General features: G+C 41.0%; 1 protein-coding gene across 1 annotated transcript; it reads left to right on the plus strand.

The window, feature by feature from the left end:
- Positions 1-1,029: 1,029 nt before the first annotated feature.
- Positions 1,030-20,502, plus strand: LOC149463451 (CCN family member 1-like). Its single transcript, XM_089674975.1, has 5 exons — positions 1,030-1,264; positions 9,925-10,135; positions 12,211-12,582; positions 12,695-12,888; positions 14,453-20,502. The coding sequence occupies exons 1-5, from the start codon at positions 1,205-1,207 to the stop codon at positions 14,753-14,755; spliced, it is 1,140 nt and encodes a 379-aa protein (XP_089531101.1). The 5' UTR covers positions 1,030-1,204; the 3' UTR covers positions 14,756-20,502.
- The last annotated feature ends 352 nt before the right edge of the window (positions 20,503-20,854 follow it).

Consider the following 20,854-nt stretch of genomic DNA (forward strand, 5'->3'; position numbering starts at 1 on the left):
CAGTGTATAATATATAGAGGACAGCACAGTGGCTAAATAGTTAGCACTTCCACCTGGCAGTACAAGGGTTATTGGTTCAAATCCCAAGCACGGCACCACCTGCCTGGAGTTTGCATGTTCTCCCTGTGCCTGTATGGGTTTCCTCCCACACTCCAAAGACATGCTGGGAGGTTAATTGGCTGCAGTCTAAATTGGCCCTAGTATGTGTATGTATGAATGTAAGTTAGGAACCTTATATTGTATGCACCTTGAGGGTCAGGGACTGATGTGAATGTAGAATATATATGTAAAGCGCTGCATAAATTGACAGCACTATAGAATTACCTGGAATACATAAATGACAGGTACTTCTATAGCACTGTTAATTTACACAGTGCTTTACATACAGTATATTGTACATTCATATCAACATATATACACATATACATATATATACATATATATACACATATACATACATATATACATACATATATATATATATATATATATATACACACACACATATATATATATACACACACACATATATATATATATACACACATATACATATATACACATATATATATATATATTTATTTATTTTTTTCCCTTTATATAAATTTATATTTGTGTTAATATAATAATTATATTTAAATTGCAACATCATATATATAGTAATATTTTACAAATATTTCAAACAATGTAGAAAGTTGTAGGTTCCATGAAACCCAGGACAAAGCACCCCGAGTTATTCACACCTTCAGCGGAGCCTCAGATCCCGTACAAGGAAAAAGAGGAAAAGGAAAAAAAAAATTCCGGGGAAAGAACTTTCCTAAATTCTGATTCCCAGGAATGCAGCCGCAGCGCCCCGAGCGGCCTGTAGGGGGAAGTGCCGAGAGCTCCCGAGCTCCGGGCCATTCTCCCGGCTAGTGCTAACTGACATCAGAGCGGTAGGAGGCGTGGCCCGGACTGGGGGAGGCGTGGCTGGCACATGCCCGTATAAGTAGTGGAGCAGCTGCTCGTTCTTGTCAATGGACAGCTGAGAGTCTCAGGTGGCTGAGCAGGCAGCGGTGGAGCTGACTTGTCCTAGTGTGACTGAGGATCTCCGGTCCTGTGCACCCCAATCACCGCTCCACTGCCTGCCCCATCCTCCTCCTCCTCCTCCTCCTCCTCCTCCTCTGCAGCACCGCTAACCAAGTGTGGACCTCTGTTCACTGACATGTACCCAGGACTCCTTCTCCTCTTCACCCTCCTGGCTGCTGGCTGCCATGGGAAGCTGGTAAGTGACTTGTTCGCAGTCAGGGGTTCCATTCTGCAGATCAGGCTTGCAGCTCTTGTTGGACATTTAGATTTAACCCTTTAACTTGCAGTCTAACAATGGCTAGTTTGATGCCCATGTCTCTTGACCAAGCTGGCCATACTGAACTAGTATCAGCAAGCTGCTGGGGAGGCTGTCCTTGTCTGCAGAGCTTGCAATCAGGGAAGTAACTGCTTAAGACAGACCATGCACCTGTCAAAGAACCTTAATGGGTCCTGTACTCTGCTTACATTGTATATGATAGAAAGAATGTTTGGCAAATACATCCTGGATAAAATGTGTAATTTAGTTTGATATTTGGTATCCCTAGGATTGCCATTGTGAAGGAAACTAAAAGATAAGGGGCCCCTTAATGGTGTTGCAGTGGGGCCCCATCACATAATTGCAGCCTTGCTAGCAGTCTAGGTGTTAGCGGTTTGTTGTCAAAAGCTGACCATACACTATACAAGCAGATCTCCTGTAATGCAAGGACCTGCCTGATTGGATATGATTTGACCAGATGGTTTGCGGTTTGTCCTTGATTTATAAAGATTGTGCAAATCTTTTGATTTACCAAACTGATGTAATCTATAGCTTTACAAAAATTATCTAATAGAAAGACAAACCTTAAACTTTCCATTGAATTCGTATCCAATCAGCTAGACCTTTGCATACAACCAGATTGTATAATAGATGGCCGGTTTAAGATTCCTTTGCACAGTTTTCTGGAAGATCTGCCATCTCTAGGTTTTCATGTGCAAAGATTTGTGTGTTTACCCTTTCGCTTTGTTCTGATTGGCCATTAAAATCGGGGTTGGCTGTCGGTCACGGTACATTTGTCGGCGTCCTAACACTTGTGAGGTTTGATCCGAAAATGGAGAATAGAGACTAGAATTGGGCCCTATTCACACCTGTGCATTCTGTTGCTTGAAGCTACAAAACACTCAAAACACAAAAAATTCTGGATGTCCATAATGCAAAAAAAGCCCAGGAGCTTCTTTGGTAGATTTGGGCATTTTTGGCCCCATTGACTTCAGTAAGAGCACCTGAAAATGCATGTTACAAGGGTTTTTCAGGTGCTTCCATAAGTCTACGGGGCTAAAAACACACCATCCTGATCCAAAGAAGCTACTGTATGGCACATCACGTAAATGGTGTAAAAATCACAAAACAAATCTCCATAACCCTTAGCAACTAGTTCATTGGTTGCTATGAAAAACTGCACATGGATGCAGCCATTGACCTGCTTCATGAGTCTGAAGACCATGCTCTGCTGCATCCCTCAGCTGCCAATCGAAAGTCAACCTTTGTTAGTTTAGGGGGATTCAAGTAAAGGTAGATGACTTAAAATTGGTCAGATCACTATTTTTTGCATGTAGTCAAAAAACTTTAGATGTGCCAAGCAGGACTAGTATGCCTGAAAACAATGACCAACACAATTTATTATTTTTTTTTTTTTTGTAAGGTGCGCTGAGAGCAGCGTGATGCAATGACAAGCTTTTAATGAAATGGTCCATTTTATTGCTGTGCTGAAAGCTTCCCCTTGATATAAGTTGGGTGATGATGAGTAGTTGACCCCCTTACACACTCCACTGCCACCCACGTGTCTGGCAGCAGATAAAACGTTTCCTTCTATAGCGCCATTAGAAAGTTCGCTACTGTTCCATGTTAATCAATCAATGAGTGTGCTGTGATGAGATCAAAGTCTGGTTGTTGGTGGCTCAGATTGGCCCAGAGACGGCTGGAGACTTGTGAGAAGGGGGTGGGGGGTGTAAAAAATTTGTGTCAGTTGACTCTCCATGGTCGGGGTGAATAGGCATAGTTGTAGTATCCTGTTTTGTCTGGCTCTTTTACACTCTTGTGACTTATGAGGACTAGAGACCCAAGGGGGTTTGCTGGCAACTATAGTTCTTTGGTGGCCACCCAACTGGGCTTTGAGCTTGGAAGACCTCTGCTGACAGATCAGTAGCTCATGTGGTTGGGAGATGCAAATATGTAAATTTGAAATTGCCACAATCTAGGGTCCCGCTGGTATTTGGTCATGTGACTGGCGTGGAGGATCGCAATTCAGAAAGGGCCGCTGGAATGCCAATCTCTGATTCCATGTCTGTGGACCATGTGAGTTTATTTACTAAAGTTGGGGGATGTGTAGCAACCAATCAGAATTCATTTCTAGGGAACAAAGTCCTGAATAATTCACTGGCTATTTGCGCAGTCCTTCTCTTTATAAGCGTTCCTGCTTCACGTGCCTGATGTTAAATTCGATGTAAAATTTGCATAAAACAATTAGAGGCTGGCAGAAAATTAGAGAAGTCTAGTCCTGCAATGGCAAAGCCGCCTGTTAATTGAGCCTGTAGCTGGAAATGCTCTTTGAGGACACTTTTCACTCTTAAAGTAAACCCAACAGAGGGAAAAAATAGGGGCACCCAATGCTGAACTATTGAGTATTCCAAGTGTGTGGCCATTATGCTAATTAAAGTATGGATCAGGCAAATCAGAAGTCCTTATGTTCATTGTTTTGGTCAGCAACTCAAATTTTGAAGCCCGAGCGTTGGCATGACAGTCAGCAAGTAGCATGTTGAAAAAAATAATTCTAATGGCAGGCTCCACATTTCTCATGGAAACATTCCTTTAAGCAGGGGTATGTAGATATTCTTTGGCCTATGTTAGAAGTTTTTGTAGTAGAATATTGTAGTTAAATATTTTGTGTGTCATCTACATCTACATCAGATTTCCTCAACCAGAGTATCCTTTGGGTTCCCCTGAGATGTCGTGGGCGCGAAACCCAGTTTGCACTGAATCAGAGATGGAAGACAGGGCTCTGTGATCCAGGGGAAGCGCTGATGTGATGATGGGACTCTGCCATGGAGGGTTCTCTTTAGTATAATGTTAGTCTGAGGTAGAGTGGGAGCTGTTTAGACCCTTGTTCAGGTTTTCATGCACTTTCATTAAAATCTCAACTAACTTGTGACACTGCCACTAGTATGGGAATAGAGATGGCCAATGGGCCACAGGGCAGAAAACTTGACAGATGCTCTACCTCTTCCTGATATAGCTAAAAATTAAACATTTTGGCTGACAATACGTTTAAGCAATATAAACGCATCCTCATTGAAGGGGTTTTTCTAGTTCTCCATTCATACGTCAGCATGTATGCTAAATACAGCCCAATCATCCAATAAAATCTATCACAGTGCAGACACTTTTGGGGCACACCAGAAGAAAGGAGACATGGCCACATAGCAGACATTTGGGATGTTCCTTTAAGTGTTGCTGGAAGTTGTAAACCTCGTGTGCCACACTCGCACTTCTAGGCTCTGGCTGTTTATGTTCAGCGTCCTCTTGCGTGCCGGGATCGCATTTCAAGGCTCCGGGTTTGCTTCATTCTAGCTTTTAGGTCTTTTGGTTCAGAGGGAGCCCACATCCGATATGCAGACTCCACATTCTAAAAACAGGAGGCTGGTGGTTCTGCCCAGTTAGAGCTCTAAAAAGTTTCTGCTTAGTGCTTATCTTTCACTGATGTGTGCTTATGTTGATGCAAACTGGCACACGTCCCTGTTCAGCACTATCACTGGGTGTCTATTTTTGCTGTGATAATATGATATGGCAGAACTTCTAATTGCTAGTGTCGCCAACTAAGATGCCAGTTGAGGCACATGTGTAGGAACGGTTATATCCAAGAAGACTTGCCAGTCTCTTATATCCCCTACTCCTGCTGTGGTACATGACTGCATAGCATAATGAGGGTGACGCCACCTTTAAAAACTGCTGTTGTGATGACTTCGACCACTGCTTCAGCTTCTGTTTAACCGTTTGGTTTATTGGAAAACATCACTGCATTCAGGACCCCCAACCTGAGCTCCCTGGCTCCTGAAAGCCTACTTAAGAACCTTCCTTCCCACCCAGGCACTGCCACTGCAAACCCCATCTCGGCTTACGCTGAAAGATCTTTTTAGGTAAGTATGTTTGTGAGAATGGAAAGTTGGCATAACTGACAAAGGAATATTTTGGTAGATTAAAATGAGTGAACACATTTTCTTGGAGCTTTTCTTTAATTCTAACACTTCAAAACTTTTTCAGGGGTGCTCTGTGAGCGACACGGTGACCTTATGTACTCCATTCCAGCATTGCTTGGCTCTTGTCCAGGAGTCCTCTAGTCAAAGTATTGGGTGTCTCTTGGTGTTCACTGTGGGAGTTCAGAGCTGTAACTACTTCTGACGATAACATTTTATCAGATATTACTAATCCTTACAAACTTTTTGAGCTTCTGGCATCCTTTTTCCAAAAAATAAAATCTAACTACTTCCAGGCTTGTCGTTCCATGCTCTAAGGAACTTCACTTTTATGTATAACACTTTTCAACCTCAGTGCTTTAGCTCAACTTTGCCTTGTCTCATACTATAGAATGGGACATTTTTATAGCCTTTGATTAGCAAGTGCTGGCTTCTGATCGATAGCAATCCAAATTATACAGAGATTGGGGGAGATTTACTAAAATTTTTTTCTTTTCTAACTTCAGCTTGTTCAGTTAAACCTCGGCAATAAAGCCTGGAAGCTGATTGGTTTCTTTGCAGAGTTGCATCAGATTTTGCACGCTCCAGTTTTAGTAAACCCCATTGTGTTTTGGAAGTATACTTTGGGTGTAAAGAATACAAATCTATTCAAGTCTGTGTTCTGAACTCAAAGTGCCTTCTCTTGCTCATGGAGGATATTACAAGATGGCAGAAAAAACACAACAAGAAACCATTTTATGAAAAATAGATTACAAGGTTATTAAGTAGTGGATGGGTATAGATTATTTCTGGAGAAAAATAATATTGTTTATTGTGTCCCTTTAGGCACTAACTATTCTTTATAAGATGCAGACCATTTGCTGAGTAGCATTTTTCTTCTGCAACAATTTTCCCACTCGGGTATTCCCTGTAGTAAAGGTATAGTTATTGGAATGGCTGGGAAAATACAGACTAGTGTGTTGCTGGCTTCCGCATTACACATTGTAGTCCTTGGAGTGGGGGATGTCTACTCCATAGCATCAATAAATCATATGTAATCTCTGGTTGTCAAAGATTATACACTTGAGATTTTAAAAATTTATTCTGATATGTCACAATTGCAGTGTTTCCTGGGCGACATTTAAATTCTTTCCTAAATTGACGATCAATACCATTTTCTAAACCGGTTTCTGCATTTATCATTGATTAAAAGGATTTGGTAAAAATTTGCAGAGCATTATCCCTTTAAGGTTTACCTATGCCATGTTAGGGTTGACAGCTCCTTTACAGACCTTTAGCTGATTTCCAGAGCGCCACTGGAGCACCAATCTGAATATGAATGGTTGTTCTGCTCCCAATCCCAGTTGGCCAACTGACCAGTTGGGTAACTGTTTTTCCATCAACTGATGGGAACACACTTTTTACTAGTGTTTGAGTCTAGTCAATATGCTGACCTGCCTTTGGCACATTCAATTTGGAGTGAACAGCTCCTGAATTCGGTAAGAATTCTATATAGGCAAATACAAATAAATTATTGACTTCCAAATCGGAAGTGCTCAGTTTGTAGAGCATTATTGCCTAAAGTTGTACCTATGGTGTGAAGGTTGACAGGTCCTTTACAGATCTTTAGCCGATTTCCAGGGCTCCTCAGGAGCCCCAACCAGTATATGGATGGTTTTCTGCACCCAATCCCATCAACTAATGGAATACACTTTTTATTAGTGTTTGAGTCTAGCCAGTATGCTGAACTGCCCTTGACAAGTTCAATTTGGGGTGAACACCTCCTGAATTCAGTAAGGATTCTGTATAGGCAGTTACAAATAATTGACTTGTGACTTGTTTAATGTCATATAAGGAACATTGGGAGGCCACCACTACCCAGCTTCTTGAAGTGGCTTTAATTTGAAGGTGATGTATTTCTTTGCACACGTGCCCCCCTTGGACCATTTTGGGAATTAAAGGACAGGAACATCAATCATGTGCTTTGTGACAGGTTCCTATTAAAATGTTTTAAAAGATTAGGGCCTGTAGTTGGAATTTGACCCCCCGACAAAATCCTGCTTTGAAATATCAACTACAAATTGCACACATTACAGCTCAGTGTGATTGGTGGCCTCTCCCAACCACACTTCTTTGTTTAATATCTTACTTGGGGGTCATGGGAAGTGATCTATAACCTTCACCACAAGAGCTGCTGTTGTATAAAGACACCCTGTGCACATAACCTGACTTTATAATAATTTACTGGAGGTTTTTGAATCCTGGCAGTCCTGAGCATTCCACTGAAAAGATTCCATACCTGGGTGTTTATATATAACTCTGGCATTTTCTGGAAACCACACGGTGTTCTATTTTTAAATGAATAGAACCATGTGGTTTAAGAAAATATATTTTCCTCTCCGTTCTTGCGTCGTAACTTTTTTCCAGACGTGAACTGGTTATCACAACACGCGAAGTGAAACAGGGCTCTGTTCCTTTGAGTTCAGCCTGTGCCCTGTCCAATTTGTGCAAGCGCTGCCAGCTTGGAGGTGGGAGATAGCTTGAGTCATCAGGTCACATGGTCATTGTTTATGCCAGTTCTTGGCGGCACATCCAGGAATTATCTGTAATTCAGGGATTAATGTGTAAGGCTTTTATAGTTTACAAATGTCACTTTAGATGGACTTGTGACATCTGTAGCGGCAGTAATTTGTTGGAAGATTTGTTGGCTTTTCAGTATGTGTTGCTTCCTTGGCTTCTTAAAGCACTCTAACCCAAATATTAAAGTGAACCATTTAATTTACTTATTCCTTTAGACATCACAAGGATACTTTTCAATTTTAGATGGTGTAATTACCTGAAATCTGTTCTGTGGCTTTGACAAAACCAGCAGAATTTGGGCTTGACATTTGAGTGTCTGCTCTTAGACGACTACAGGTTGGAAGGTAAAGAGTTTATAAAGATCTGAAGAGTACAGTCTCCCTCCATTATGTAGCCACATAGAACAGCAGGACTGGAGAGATGAGTACATGCATGATGTTACAGATCTTCAGTCGGGTAAAACAAACTGTGTTTTTAGTGCTGCTCTACTAAAACATCAGGGTGAAAGCAGTATAAAAGCATTCTAGTCCATGGACCAATTTAAGCTCAGTTCCCCTACTTCATAGTGGTGGTGGCTCTTTTCAGTAAGGTTTCTATCATCTTGTTCAAACTCAACATATAATATTGGGCTATGCTGTCGCAGTAGCTTTTTCAGGTAAGGGGCCCTAGATAAAATCAGGCACTGTCTTTGAGCACTCTTAACTGTTGCATGGTTATGGCATGTTGCATAGACCTTGACATTGTAGCTTCTCGAGATTTGTGAATGTGAGCTGTATCGGCTTTTGAAACAATTTTTTTTATTCTCCAGATTGCTTTTCTTTCCTAAAACCTCACAACAGTATTGGCATGTGCAAGGTTTTTGTATCTTTTAAACTAGATGTGGTGAGGAGTCTTAAAAGGGGTCACCACGTCAGGCATATCTTTTCCTTGAACTGCACGCACCCTAAATTCTCACAGATTTTTTTTTTTTTCTTTACACTACTTTTAATGGAAATGTAACTTGAATAGAAAATGACTGTTGCTGTATATTGTGACAAGTCAGGAATTTATTAATGCAGACTTGTAAATATATTGAAAGGTCTACTTTAAGGCTTGCTAAGGTGTGGAATATTAGGATCCTTAGTCTTGGGGGTTCCTCAAATATTGGAACAGATTCAAACCCTCTAGTTACAAATAACCTGGCAAAACTATTTTCTAATCTGCTGCCCGTCTGCAGACCAGCTTGTAGTTTAAAAACTTGCTAAACCATTTTCAAGTGGTTTGATGTATCCATTTACTTTGAAGGCCTTTATGTTCTGGTGATGTGAAGAATCTTCATCTTCACTTTGTGAGTGCAGTTAGATCTGGTCATGACTGCATCTCAGAATATTTCAAGTATGTGGCATAAACTACATGATCCAGCCTCTGATATGACATTTTGATGAGGATTGGGGCATAGAGAGGCCTCCCTGAGGGATACCAGCAGGGTTTCTACAATCTGAATAACCCAGTCACTAATTTTCTTGTTTGCATGGCCCTGCTCTTTGTTCTTGCTATCTCTAGCTATGGTCACCTATAGCTATGACTTGATAACACAAGTTAAAAAAAAATAATTTGATTGCTCCCATTTTCATTCACATAAACATGTATGCTCTAATTCTCCATGGTATACAGCCAGACGGATCTCTATGCAGCTGGTTTGGACTAGCATGTTTTGTCTATTTTTTGGAGGACCGTGGTAAACTTTGCGTTACTATAACAGATTATTGGGAAACAATGGTCTACCAACACTTTGCTGAAATACTACAGTGCAATAGGGGATTTTCACCAAATGACTCTCCCTTTAAAAAACTGTTTTGAGATGTTTTTTCTAATGAAGACCTAAACTAGGTAAAATCATCCAGCTTAAGTGGAAAAATTAAAGGGAGAACACTAGGGTTGATCACATGATTATGGCAAACTATGCCTGCACTTATATTTGGCATGAGAGACTGATATTCTTGAGAAAATAGGGAATTTTACTTTAAACCACTTTGTTTTTTTGCTGAAGGTATAAATTGCAAGTGTATAATTTAGTTCTCTTTCTTCCAGGTGGAATCTTGCCCAACAAACTGTGTGTGCCCCAAAGAAGCACCATCCTGTGCCCCTGGCATCAGCCTTGTGACAGACTCCTGTGGGTGCTGTAAGGTTTGTGCCCGCCAGTACAACCAGGATTGTGATCTGAGACACCCATGTGACCACATCAAGGGGCTGCACTGTGATTTTGGAGCTGATCCCTCATCTACTGCAGGCATCTGCCGAGGTAAACACTACAGAGTATCCACTCTTTCAAAACCATTAACTCATTGGATGTAAAATGTCCTCTCAGCTGTTGTGTGTCAATACCAGCTATTCTCCTCTATAAAAAATTCCCATCTCCTGCACACCTTGAGATTTCAAAATGGGCCTGCAGTGAACCTGAATCCTTTTTCAAGAGGGCAGAGACATCTGTCATCCCCTGCACAGCAGCACTAAGGCTGGGAGAGGGATTGGCCACACTAGGAGCCCCACAAGCACTGGTGCATGTGCTACCAGGAAAGTGACAAAGATGGTCCATCAGTAGGTAGCTGCTCTTTTACTGTCCAGTCAGCAACTTGGATATGAGGAGTTGACACTACCATTCCTTTATTCTAACAGAGAAAGTGGTATTGCCCTCTGAGCTGTGGTATATAAAATCACAAAAGTGGTTAGACAAAAATTCAAATATCCAGAAGATAGGGCAGTTCACATTCATGTTTTTGCCCATTTCGTATTTCTTACTGCTAATAAAAACTACATGCTAACATGGCACTCAACATCTAACTAGATAATATACAAATACCATCTTGAAGATGTTTGTTCTTGGTAAAAACTGGCAATAGCACTTCATGTACAGACCAAACGGAGAGGAATAATTAAGATTAATTACTCTGCATGACCCAGATCTGGGTGTAATTACATTTAAACTTGCACCTCTCTCCTACCTATCACAAGTCATTAGTGAAAGATGAGCTGCATATATCCGCTGGGCAAAGGCCTGTACTTGGCGCCACTTCTAACATTGGCAGAGGGGTTTTTTTTAGAGCAGATATAATTCAAGTCAACTCCACACCTGGTGAGATGTTATGGCAGCCATCTACATGTCTGGAGATTATTTATCCTCAAACATGGAACAGTAAACATGCTGAACTTAATTGCCCAAGACTTTTATGACTGAATTGTTGGCACTCTCATAATTTTATCTTTCCTCTATCGAGTAGGGAGTAGGGTTATTGATCTGACAGAAGCATTTTGGTGTAGTATATTTCCAAAGTCTAGCTATCAGGGTGTAATTCACAAGCAAATTGTTTAACCTTAACTACTTCATGTTTAATGTAAAGTCCACCTAGTGTAGCTACTACTGTAAAACACTTGCCTTCAGCCTTGAATGCATGGTGTCACTTGGCCTTCAATATAAATAGTCCCAGCCAGGCTGCACACACATCGTGCCCAATTCATTCCTCTAGATGGCTGTACATAAGGTTGCGTGGTGTGCTTGTGCAGTGGATACCCACCAGGGCTGTTTACTTGCAAGTGTGGCCTCACAGTAAAGATCTCTGGATTGAGTTTGAAGGGGGCAGGCCTTCACAGTAGAACTTACCTAAAAGTACTACTGCCCTTTTTTAACTGAGAGGATTAAATGGTTTTATAAACATCTACATGATGCACCCAAAAAACTAGTTTTTGTGCTCTACAGAGATCTAAAAAGAGGAAAGCCAAAGTGTTTTTGCTTTTTAGATTCTGTGGGGTGTGAGGTGGTGGAGTTGTAAAAAAACAGACAGGGAAGGGGTGGAGTATAAATGTTAGCTTATGCAAGTCAGATTTTCTCCATGTGAAGTTAAAGCATATCTAAAGGCAAACACTTTTTTCAGTTTTGAATGGAGTACATGAGGCTTACAACCACTATGAGTTTGTAGGTTTTTGGGTTGTTAGAAGTTGTTTTCATGGGAACAAGGATCCCGATTTTTAAAGATTATTCCTGTTCTGTTCACAGCTCAAAACTTTTGGATTTACCCTTTCTTTCATTCCTGGTGACATTGGTGATAGAGAGAGCATGAATCTCCCTAAATGGGGGGGGGGGGGGGAGAGAGAGCAATAAAAACAGACAATGGTTTTATCCCCTCACTGCTCTAGCCAAATCTTTTAAGGCTAGCATCCCAAAACATGGAATATATTTAGAGCTCCGATTGCGTCTCAGAAATGCTTCCTGCAAAGTTAGCACAAGGGCAGTTTGCATTCATGCAATTAATGTAGAGCATATATTTGCTTGACATCTCTGTATTTAATACAGCACAAATGCATCCTTTACTTTCTTTCCAGCAAAGTCTGAAGGCCGACCCTGTGAATTTTTTGGCCAGATCTACCAAAATGGGGAGAACTTCCAACCCAATTGCAAGCACCAGTGCACCTGCATGGATGGAGTGGTCGGATGCATGCCCCTGTGTCCGCAGGAAATGGCTTTGCCTAGCGTAGACTGCATCAATCCCAGGCTAGTGAAGGTCCCTGGCCAGTGCTGTGAAGAATGGATGTGTGACAGCAACCACATCTCCGAAGACTCAGGAGACCAAACTAACGGAGACGTAGATGACTCCTTGAAGTCCTCTGAAGAGATGGTAGAGCAAGAAGACGTTGAGCCAGTCTCCAGCAATGAACTCATAACTTTGGTCCGCAATGGGTTTAAAGTGGACCCAGGTAAACAGACAATTAAATGAATGTCACGTATTTGGGAGAATAACGGCAACATTGCTGCCTTTGTTTCCTCTTTAATGTATAGGGGTTTCATTGTCTACCCCTCTTGTTACAGGTCTTGGCCCTCATCCGCAACCTGATCGTTCTAGCTGTGCTATTCAGACCACAGAATGGTCCCAGTGCTCAAAATCCTGTGGCATGGGCATGTCTACCAGGATAACCAATGACAACCCACAATGCAAACTAATGAAGGAAACGCGTCTGTGCCAAATTCGACCCTGTAAGGACCCCTTGCCTACAAAACCCAAGGTATGGCTTTTCTGCTAATGAAAGCATTGCTGCTCTACAATGACTATTCTTATACAGTTAATGAATTATGATTAAAGTGCAAAGTATCATCCAAGTGACAATCTGACTATACTGTTTCTAGGCTGCATATAATTGATCTGTTGAATAACTGATCAGCTGACCGTTTTGTGCTAGGATATATTTATATACCTTAATACAAGACGACAAATGGATACCAATGGGATTCCAAGCTTGCAGTTTAGACAGCATTAATTTACCCTTGTGCTTTGGAGTCACGTGTCCAATGTCCTATAGAGAAAGCCGACACGGAAGTGGCTTTTCTCTACAGGTTTATATGGGCCCCATTTTCTTTATATACTGGTGACCTATTTATGTAGCCATTTATAGATTACAAATAGAGCGCCTGTAAAAATATAATTGAAGAACAATGTACAAATGTAGTATTCACCAGAAATATGAACCCAAAGTGAAGGTGGAAATTATGCTGCTTATCCAAGTTCTCAGTTTCTTCCCTCATTAAAAAAAATACTCACTGCTTTTCCTCTCTCCTCTCCCTTCCTGTTTTTGTCCTTCCCTCCCTAACATAAGGATAGGCACAAATGTTGTGCTCGGCCCACCCCCACACACTTTTATTTGGCTTTTCTCTTGGGCTGCATTGGTCACAGGGGCGGACTGACCATTTGGAAACTCAGGCACTGCCCGAGGGCATGGGGTCAGTAGGGGGGCCCCATGAGATGCCCCTGGTACACTTTTTTTTTTTTTTTTTTCATAGGATTTTTTGAGTTTGGGCAAGGACACGGGCCCCATGATCCCCTATTGCCCGGGGGCCCCATGAGTTGTCAGTCCGCCCCTGATTGGTCACCTATGGATTTTCCATTCCAAAGCCATTTCCTTGCTCCTGAGTGACAACTGCCCTACGGTTTACACATTAGGTATCTGCTTACCATCCAAGACTTTCACAGAGACCTTTGCGACCGATCTGCTGAAGGAAACTGGCTTTTTTGTTTTATTTTTTTACTCTTACATTCCTTGCCTATATTGGAGTTTAATTGACAGATGTGCCTTATTTCCATTTGTGTGTTTTTGTTTTTTTCTTAGAGACACTACTTGAAAATGGGGATACACTGTGTATATCCTTCTGTTCTAATAACATTTAAGCGATTCTGGATTTAATTTCAAAATTGATCTTTGAATTTCTGATTCCTTGGTGATGCCTCACTGGGGCTTCTATTCCTGTAAGATTTCTACTTGTATACCTAAAACTCAATAAAACTTTAGTCTTTAAAAGAAAAAAATGCATACTAGCTGGGGATGATATCTATGTGGTTTCCTTAAACTTGATGGTGTTTCCACTACGGTTTTAAAATATAAGACCACTGGGGCAGAACCTGATGTGAATTCTTGTTTTTTGCTCTTCAAAATGTGTTTCTTATGATAATTTTAGCTAGTAGTTAGTGGCAAATGATTATGAAATTTAGGATTATGATTACTTTAACCTTTTGGTTTGTCTCAAATGGCAGCCTAGCTTGTTTAATTTATGATTCAACTTTTTTTCTTCAACCAGAATGGCAAGAAATGTACCAGAATAAAGAAGGCCAAGCAAGCTGTGTACTTCGCCTATGCCGGCTGCACCAGTGTACGACGGTACAGGCCACAATACTGCGGCTCTTGCTCAGATGGACGGTGCTGCACCCCATCAAAGACCCGAACAATGCGTGTTCGCTTTCGCTGTGATGATGGAGACACCTTCCAGAAAAGTATGATGTGGGTGGAAAAGTGTCGCTGTCACCAAAACTGCCCCTATCACAGTGAGCTGTCTTACCCACATTATCGGTTACACAACGACATCCATAAGTTCACGGATTGAGTGGGGACATGATATACCCTTTGGACTTATGGGGCGGTGGCCATAAACTATGGCTCCCCAACTTTCAAACCGTTTCCAACTTACAGGGCCTGATCACCAGGAACTTGGTGGTGAAGCAGGAATGGTGCGTCTATACCCAAATGTGGTCTAGAGACCTGTGACTTTCCATTCACCTTCTTATAAGCTCACCAATGTGGAAGTGTGGGATGCATGACCCTCAGCTTAGTCATGGTAGCAAGGCAGCATTGCTGACTTATTACAACATGGGTGAAGAAAACACAGCTGATTAGTCAAAATGCTGTATGAATTGATATTTTGCATCTGGGGTAATGCACATGATTCACAATTAAGGGAAAATTCAGTATACCTTTGCTGTAAGGTTGTAAGAACGGTATTATAGAAGAATAAGTTGGAAATGTCCCACCAAGTTGGTGCTGGGTTGACCAGTTCTTGTTTCCTGGAGGTGTGGTGATCAATGGAGGATATAAAGATAGCACTACTTGTCAAATTGCCTTTCATACCAACGTAGATCATTATATGTTTGGATCTAATCTAAAGTCCCTATGACTAAGGTTCTAACGGAGTACCTAAGTTAAGTTAATTTTAGCATTGGCTAGCAAAACAGTGTAGTTAGTACAGTCACTGGAAGACTTCATGATCTTCTGAGGCCAGGACTAGTGGTGAAGAAACACCACCACCACCTTAAAACTGTGTGACTCTAAAGAATAGACCAGAGGCTCTTAGCCTTCCAAAGTAAGAACCCTACAACTTGACCCAAAACAGATCAGATATGTGATAACCTTATATGATCTTGAACTGTAGAAAAAGCATCCTGACGAAACTATGAAACTGAAAGTGGACTATAGCGGATATAATGTCTAGTTTGCTTGATTAAATGCTCATTATGTAGTTAAAAGGATGGCTGATTAGATGAGACAACGATAAGTTTTATGTGCCACCAGATACAGTGGGGCAAAAAAGTATTTAGTCAGCCACCAATTGTGCAAGTTCTCCCACTTAAAAAGTTGAGAGAGGCCTGTAATTGGCATCATAGGTAGACCTCAACTAAGAGACAAAATGAGAAAAAAAATCCAGACAATCACATTGGCTGATTTGGAAAGAATTTATTTGCAAATTATGGTGGAAAATAAGTATTTGGTCAATATCAAAAGTTCATCTCAATACTTTGTTATATATCCTTTGTTGGCAATGACAGAGGTCAGATGTTTCCTGTACGTCTTCACAAGGTTGGCACACACTGTTGCTGGTATGTTGGCCCATTCCTCCATGCAGATCTCCTCTAGAGCAGTGATGTTTTGGGGCTGTCGCTGGGCAACACGGACTTTCAACTCCCTCCAAAGGTTTTCTATGGGCTTGAGATCTGGAGACTGGCTAGGCCACTCCAGGACCTTGAAATGCTTCTTACGAAGCCACTCCTTCGTTGCCCGGGCGGTATGTTTGGGATCATTGTCATGTTGGAAGACCCAGCCACGTTTCATCTTCAATGCCCTTGCTGATGGAAGGAGGTTTGCACTCAAAATCTCACGATACATGGCGCCATTCATTCTGTCCTGTACATGGATCAGTCGTCCTGGTCCCTTTGCGGAGAAACAGCCCCAAAGCATGATGTTGCCACCCCCATGCTTCACAGTAGGTATGGTGTTCTTTGGATGCAACTCAGCATGCTCTCTCCTCCAAACACGACGAGTTGTGTTTCTACCAAACAGTTCTATTATGGTTTCATCTGACCATATGACATTCTCCCAATCCTCTTCTGGATCGTCCAAATGCTCTCTAGCAAACTTCAGACGGGCCCAGACATGTACTGGCTTAAGCAGGGGGACATGTCTGGCACTGCAGGATCTGAGTCCCTGGCGGCGTAGTGTATTATTGATGGTAGCCTTTGTTACGTTGGTCCCAGCTCTCTGCAGGTCATTCAATAGGTCCTCCCGTGTGGTCCTGGGATTTTTGCTCACCGTTCTTGTGATCATTTTGACACCACGGGGTGAGATCTTGCGTGGAGCCCCAGATCGAGGGAGATTATCAGTGGTCTTGTATGTCTTCCATTTTCTAACTATTGCTCCCACAGTTGATTTGTTCACACCAAGCTGCTTGCCTATTGCAGATTCAGTCTTCCCAGCCTGGTGCAGGTCTACAATTTTGTTTCTGGTGTTCTTCGACAGCTCTTTGGTCTTCACCATAGTGGAGTTTGGAGTGTGACTGTTTGAGGTTGTGGACAGGTGTCTTTTATACTGATAACAAGTTCAAACAGGTGCCATTGATACAGGTAATGAGTGCAGGACAGGGGAGCCTCTAAAAGAAGAAGGTACAGGTCTGTGAGAGCCAGAAATCTTGCTTGTTTGTAGGTGACCAAATACTTATTTTCCACCATAATTTGCAAATAAATTCTTTCCAAATCAGCCAATGTGATTGTCTGGATTTTTTTTCCTTATTTTGTCTCTCATAGTTGAGGTCTACCTATGATGCCAATTACAGGCCTCTCTCATCTTTTTAAGTGCTAGAACTTGCACAATTGGTGGCTGACTAAATACTTTTTTGTCCCACTGTACAAGTTGTTAGTTACCAATAGTTTGGTTTTCCTAAGAATTATGGTGGACAACTTTGTCTTGACCTAAATCATGGGCTGAATAGTTCATTCCGAATAAATTTGGCACCTAGTTGGTGCTCGGATTGGGCTGTGATTGGTGGAGACAGCCTTACCCATTGCCCTTTTTTTTTATATATATATTTTATTTTTTTTTGTAGAATTAAACAAGGGAATTTTTAAGATTCACTTTTTGTTTTCATGCAAAAGCACTTTAAAAATGCATATTTTTGCATCAGAGAACCTTTGATTTGTCAGTTACCCCAATGACCTCAGCAGTAGTTGTCAACCATAAGTTGGCACCTTGCTGAAACAAAAGCAGACCTTCCCTCCAAAGAAGTGACTACAGTATCTTTAGCAATAAAGATATATAAAACAAAAATATCTCCTTAAAATTGAAGTAGAGAATTTCAATAAAGCTTCTGGCCTGGCAAAGTTTTGGGCAACAATTGCATAATGCGACTACTGCACCATTGTGGCAAAAAACAAAACTAGTATTCGGTTTAAAGAATCTTTTCTTGAGTGCAGAACCAATTAGAATTTACTATCCTGACGTATGGCCAGTACAGGATGAATTTTAATTGGGTACTATAGGTTAGTGTACTTAAGAGTAACTCCATTTTTGTGGGGAAAGAAAATGTGCAAAAGAAAAAAAAATGCATATATAATTGCTACAGAAGTTATTGTAATTAAATGTTATTAAAAAGTACCAGTTTTCAAATTGCAGCTCTGTAATTTTCTTTAATATTCAAAGCAATATGGCAACCTGGAGGCATTCCTGACACACCATTTCTTTCTTGGTTAAGAAGTCATTTTAAGAGGTTAAGAAGTCATATTTGGTGAGACACTCCCTAGGGGTTAAGCACTTCTGAAGGGATGAAGATGCAGTAATTTTTTACATCTGAACACAGAAATTGCATCAGCTGATTATATATTCATAATTGATGTCTAAAAGGCATTGAAATAAACAGCTTTTTCTACAGAGCAGAAAAAGGTAGGAATCTGCAACAAAATGTGTTAAAAATCCCTACATCCCCTCAACAAAAGTGGAGTTGCACTTTAAGAATTAGAAATGAACTGGGGAGGAGGGGGTAGCCAAAATCAGTTTTTTTTCCATGGGTTGGTGTTTGAAGAAAGTTTTGTTCCACCTTACTGAAGCTTATAGGGTGGATCCTAGGCCACCATTTTGTAAGAAAATATAACCCTCTTATAGAAACTTGTGAATGCCTTGAGATTTTCTGTTACAGAGAAGGCAGTCTATCAATCTAACCAAACTGAGAGCTAATTACAAAGGGAAATGAAGCAGAAGTGAAATATTTGCATAGTGACCACCTTGCAAGTTCTTAGAAGAAAATCTAAAATCTGATTTGTCATTTGTACTTTTTTTTTCCTCTTTCTCCAGTTTTATTATAAATGGCACACTGTGACAAGTAAAAGGGCACTGTTGGTTTCTAGGGGGCGGTATGCTTCAACTAAAAAATGGCTTCCAGTGTGTTTGCAAAAGGTCAGAATGATTATACTCCAAGCACTTTCATTGGGTGTCTTCTGTATTTTGGAGTTGATATATTAAGTATGGTAGACTATATGAACCTGAAAAAGTGCCTATAAGTATGTACTGTTTAATGGATCCCCACACAGACCCTTCAAGGTGACTTTCCAAAAGGCACAAAATTGTATGCTCTCCAACTTCTATCATATGAGCTGTGGAACATATTGATATCCTACATTTGCTCCCCCTTCCCTCAACAAACTATTTATTTGCTGGGATGTTTTCCTTGAAACCCCTCCTATTGGCTTTTTTAGCTGCTCCATTTTTTTTTCCCAGTACTTTCACTGACATCCACAGCTGCTTCTTAAATTTCCCTTCATTCCTTACTAGTTTCCTTTGAAAAAGTGACGTGACCTACCCAGTTGTTTAAGGATGTGCAGGATTTGCTCATCTGCCTTCCACAATGCAGGACTGAGGATTGGCAATTGAATACTCCGGTGCCCATTCCTGTCACATAGGCAGTGGGAGAGTCCTCAACCCCTGAGTAGGTTTAAAGTTGGTTCTTGTGCAGGGCTTCTCTTTCCTCCAGCTAATGAATGGAACCAAAATGTAGTGAAAGCAACATGTAAGCAGGGCTGGCATTAAAGGGAACCTATCTTACCATGCAGAGGCAAAATTAGTTAATACTTTGCCCTCTAAAAGCTTTGGACCCCCTTGGTTATTGATCTGCCAATCCTCAGGGGCTCTTATGTGGCATCCCCCCTTAACATGAATGCACGGCCAAATATTTTTGGTCTACCTATTTGGGGGGCTGCTGCATTGGCTTATCACAGAAAGGAACAATAGAACTTGGAGAAGGTACACTATCCTGACTCTTCTTCCGTCCAATAGATGTCATACAGAACTAAAAATGATACAAACATATGGCCTGTTCCAGATAAATGTCAACTCTGCCAGGGGAATGTAACCAAATGTTGAAAGTTCTGAAGCATATTTTTTTTCTGTATGGACGTTGTCACATTGGAGGGTCTGCACGTAAAATGCATAATATACTGTAAAATGGGAGCAGGATAGCAGCTGTGAGGTCTGTACTGCTCATTTTGTGTCCTATAAAAAGATCTATATCTGTGTTTGTCACTATCTTTGTTATGTCACACTGTCACTAAGCAATATTTGTGTCTACTCTTTTGTACTGTTTAATATTAGATTTTCTTTTCCGGTGTTCATGTGTAAAATGTTTGTAATGGATCATATTTTATTTTTTTGCATTTAAATTGTGTTCTGTAGGGTTTTAAAAAAAGCCTCTTATCAAATTGAAGGAAAAAATGTGCTTTTTGCCTGCAGCATCCAATAGTTTTCCCAGTGCACTATGGGAGAAAGGGAAAGTTGCTTGCTTTGGGCCAGAAGGTTCTTGTTTTCACGTGCTAGGATACATAGGCTGATGTATTTTATATGTAAAGAGATTTTATGTGTTGGTACTCAAGTGCTAGTTGGGCACATCTCTATCCTTTTTTTGAACATCTTTCTGCCCAAGTGTGTAAAGTATTTGGGCAAGCTCTCTTCCTGGTCATGTGATTTATTAATGCTACTGTATAAGGCAACATGGCGTATGCTTTATATGCAGATACCTTCTCAAATATACAGTCCATTGAATTTAAAAAAAAATGGTAATTTAAAGTGCCTTCAAACTTCTCTACATTCCTTATAGTTATCATACTTCATATTCAGAGGTGAACAGAACCAGGAAATTGCTTATGAAAAATTACTCACTCGTACAATCTGAGGCTTGATGCCATCTCACCCTAGTCCCCTAGGCACTGGCCCACAATTGTAAATGCAACCTTGCCTATACCATTAAGCCCAGACTGTAATTTTCTGATAGGAGCTGTGTAATTGGGCAATAGATTGTAGCCCCCACAAACACAACTATCCCTTCCCCCACATCAATTTGGCCATAACTGTGTAAAACAGAACCCATTTGCAATCCTCTCGTTTCCTAAAATCA

The sequence above is a fragment of the Staurois parvus genome, unplaced genomic scaffold, assembly GCF_062004578.1.
Source record: "Staurois parvus isolate SC_StPar_1 unplaced genomic scaffold, SC_StPar_1.0 ptg000154l, whole genome shotgun sequence".
NCBI lineage: Eukaryota > Metazoa > Chordata > Amphibia > Anura > Ranidae > Staurois > Staurois parvus.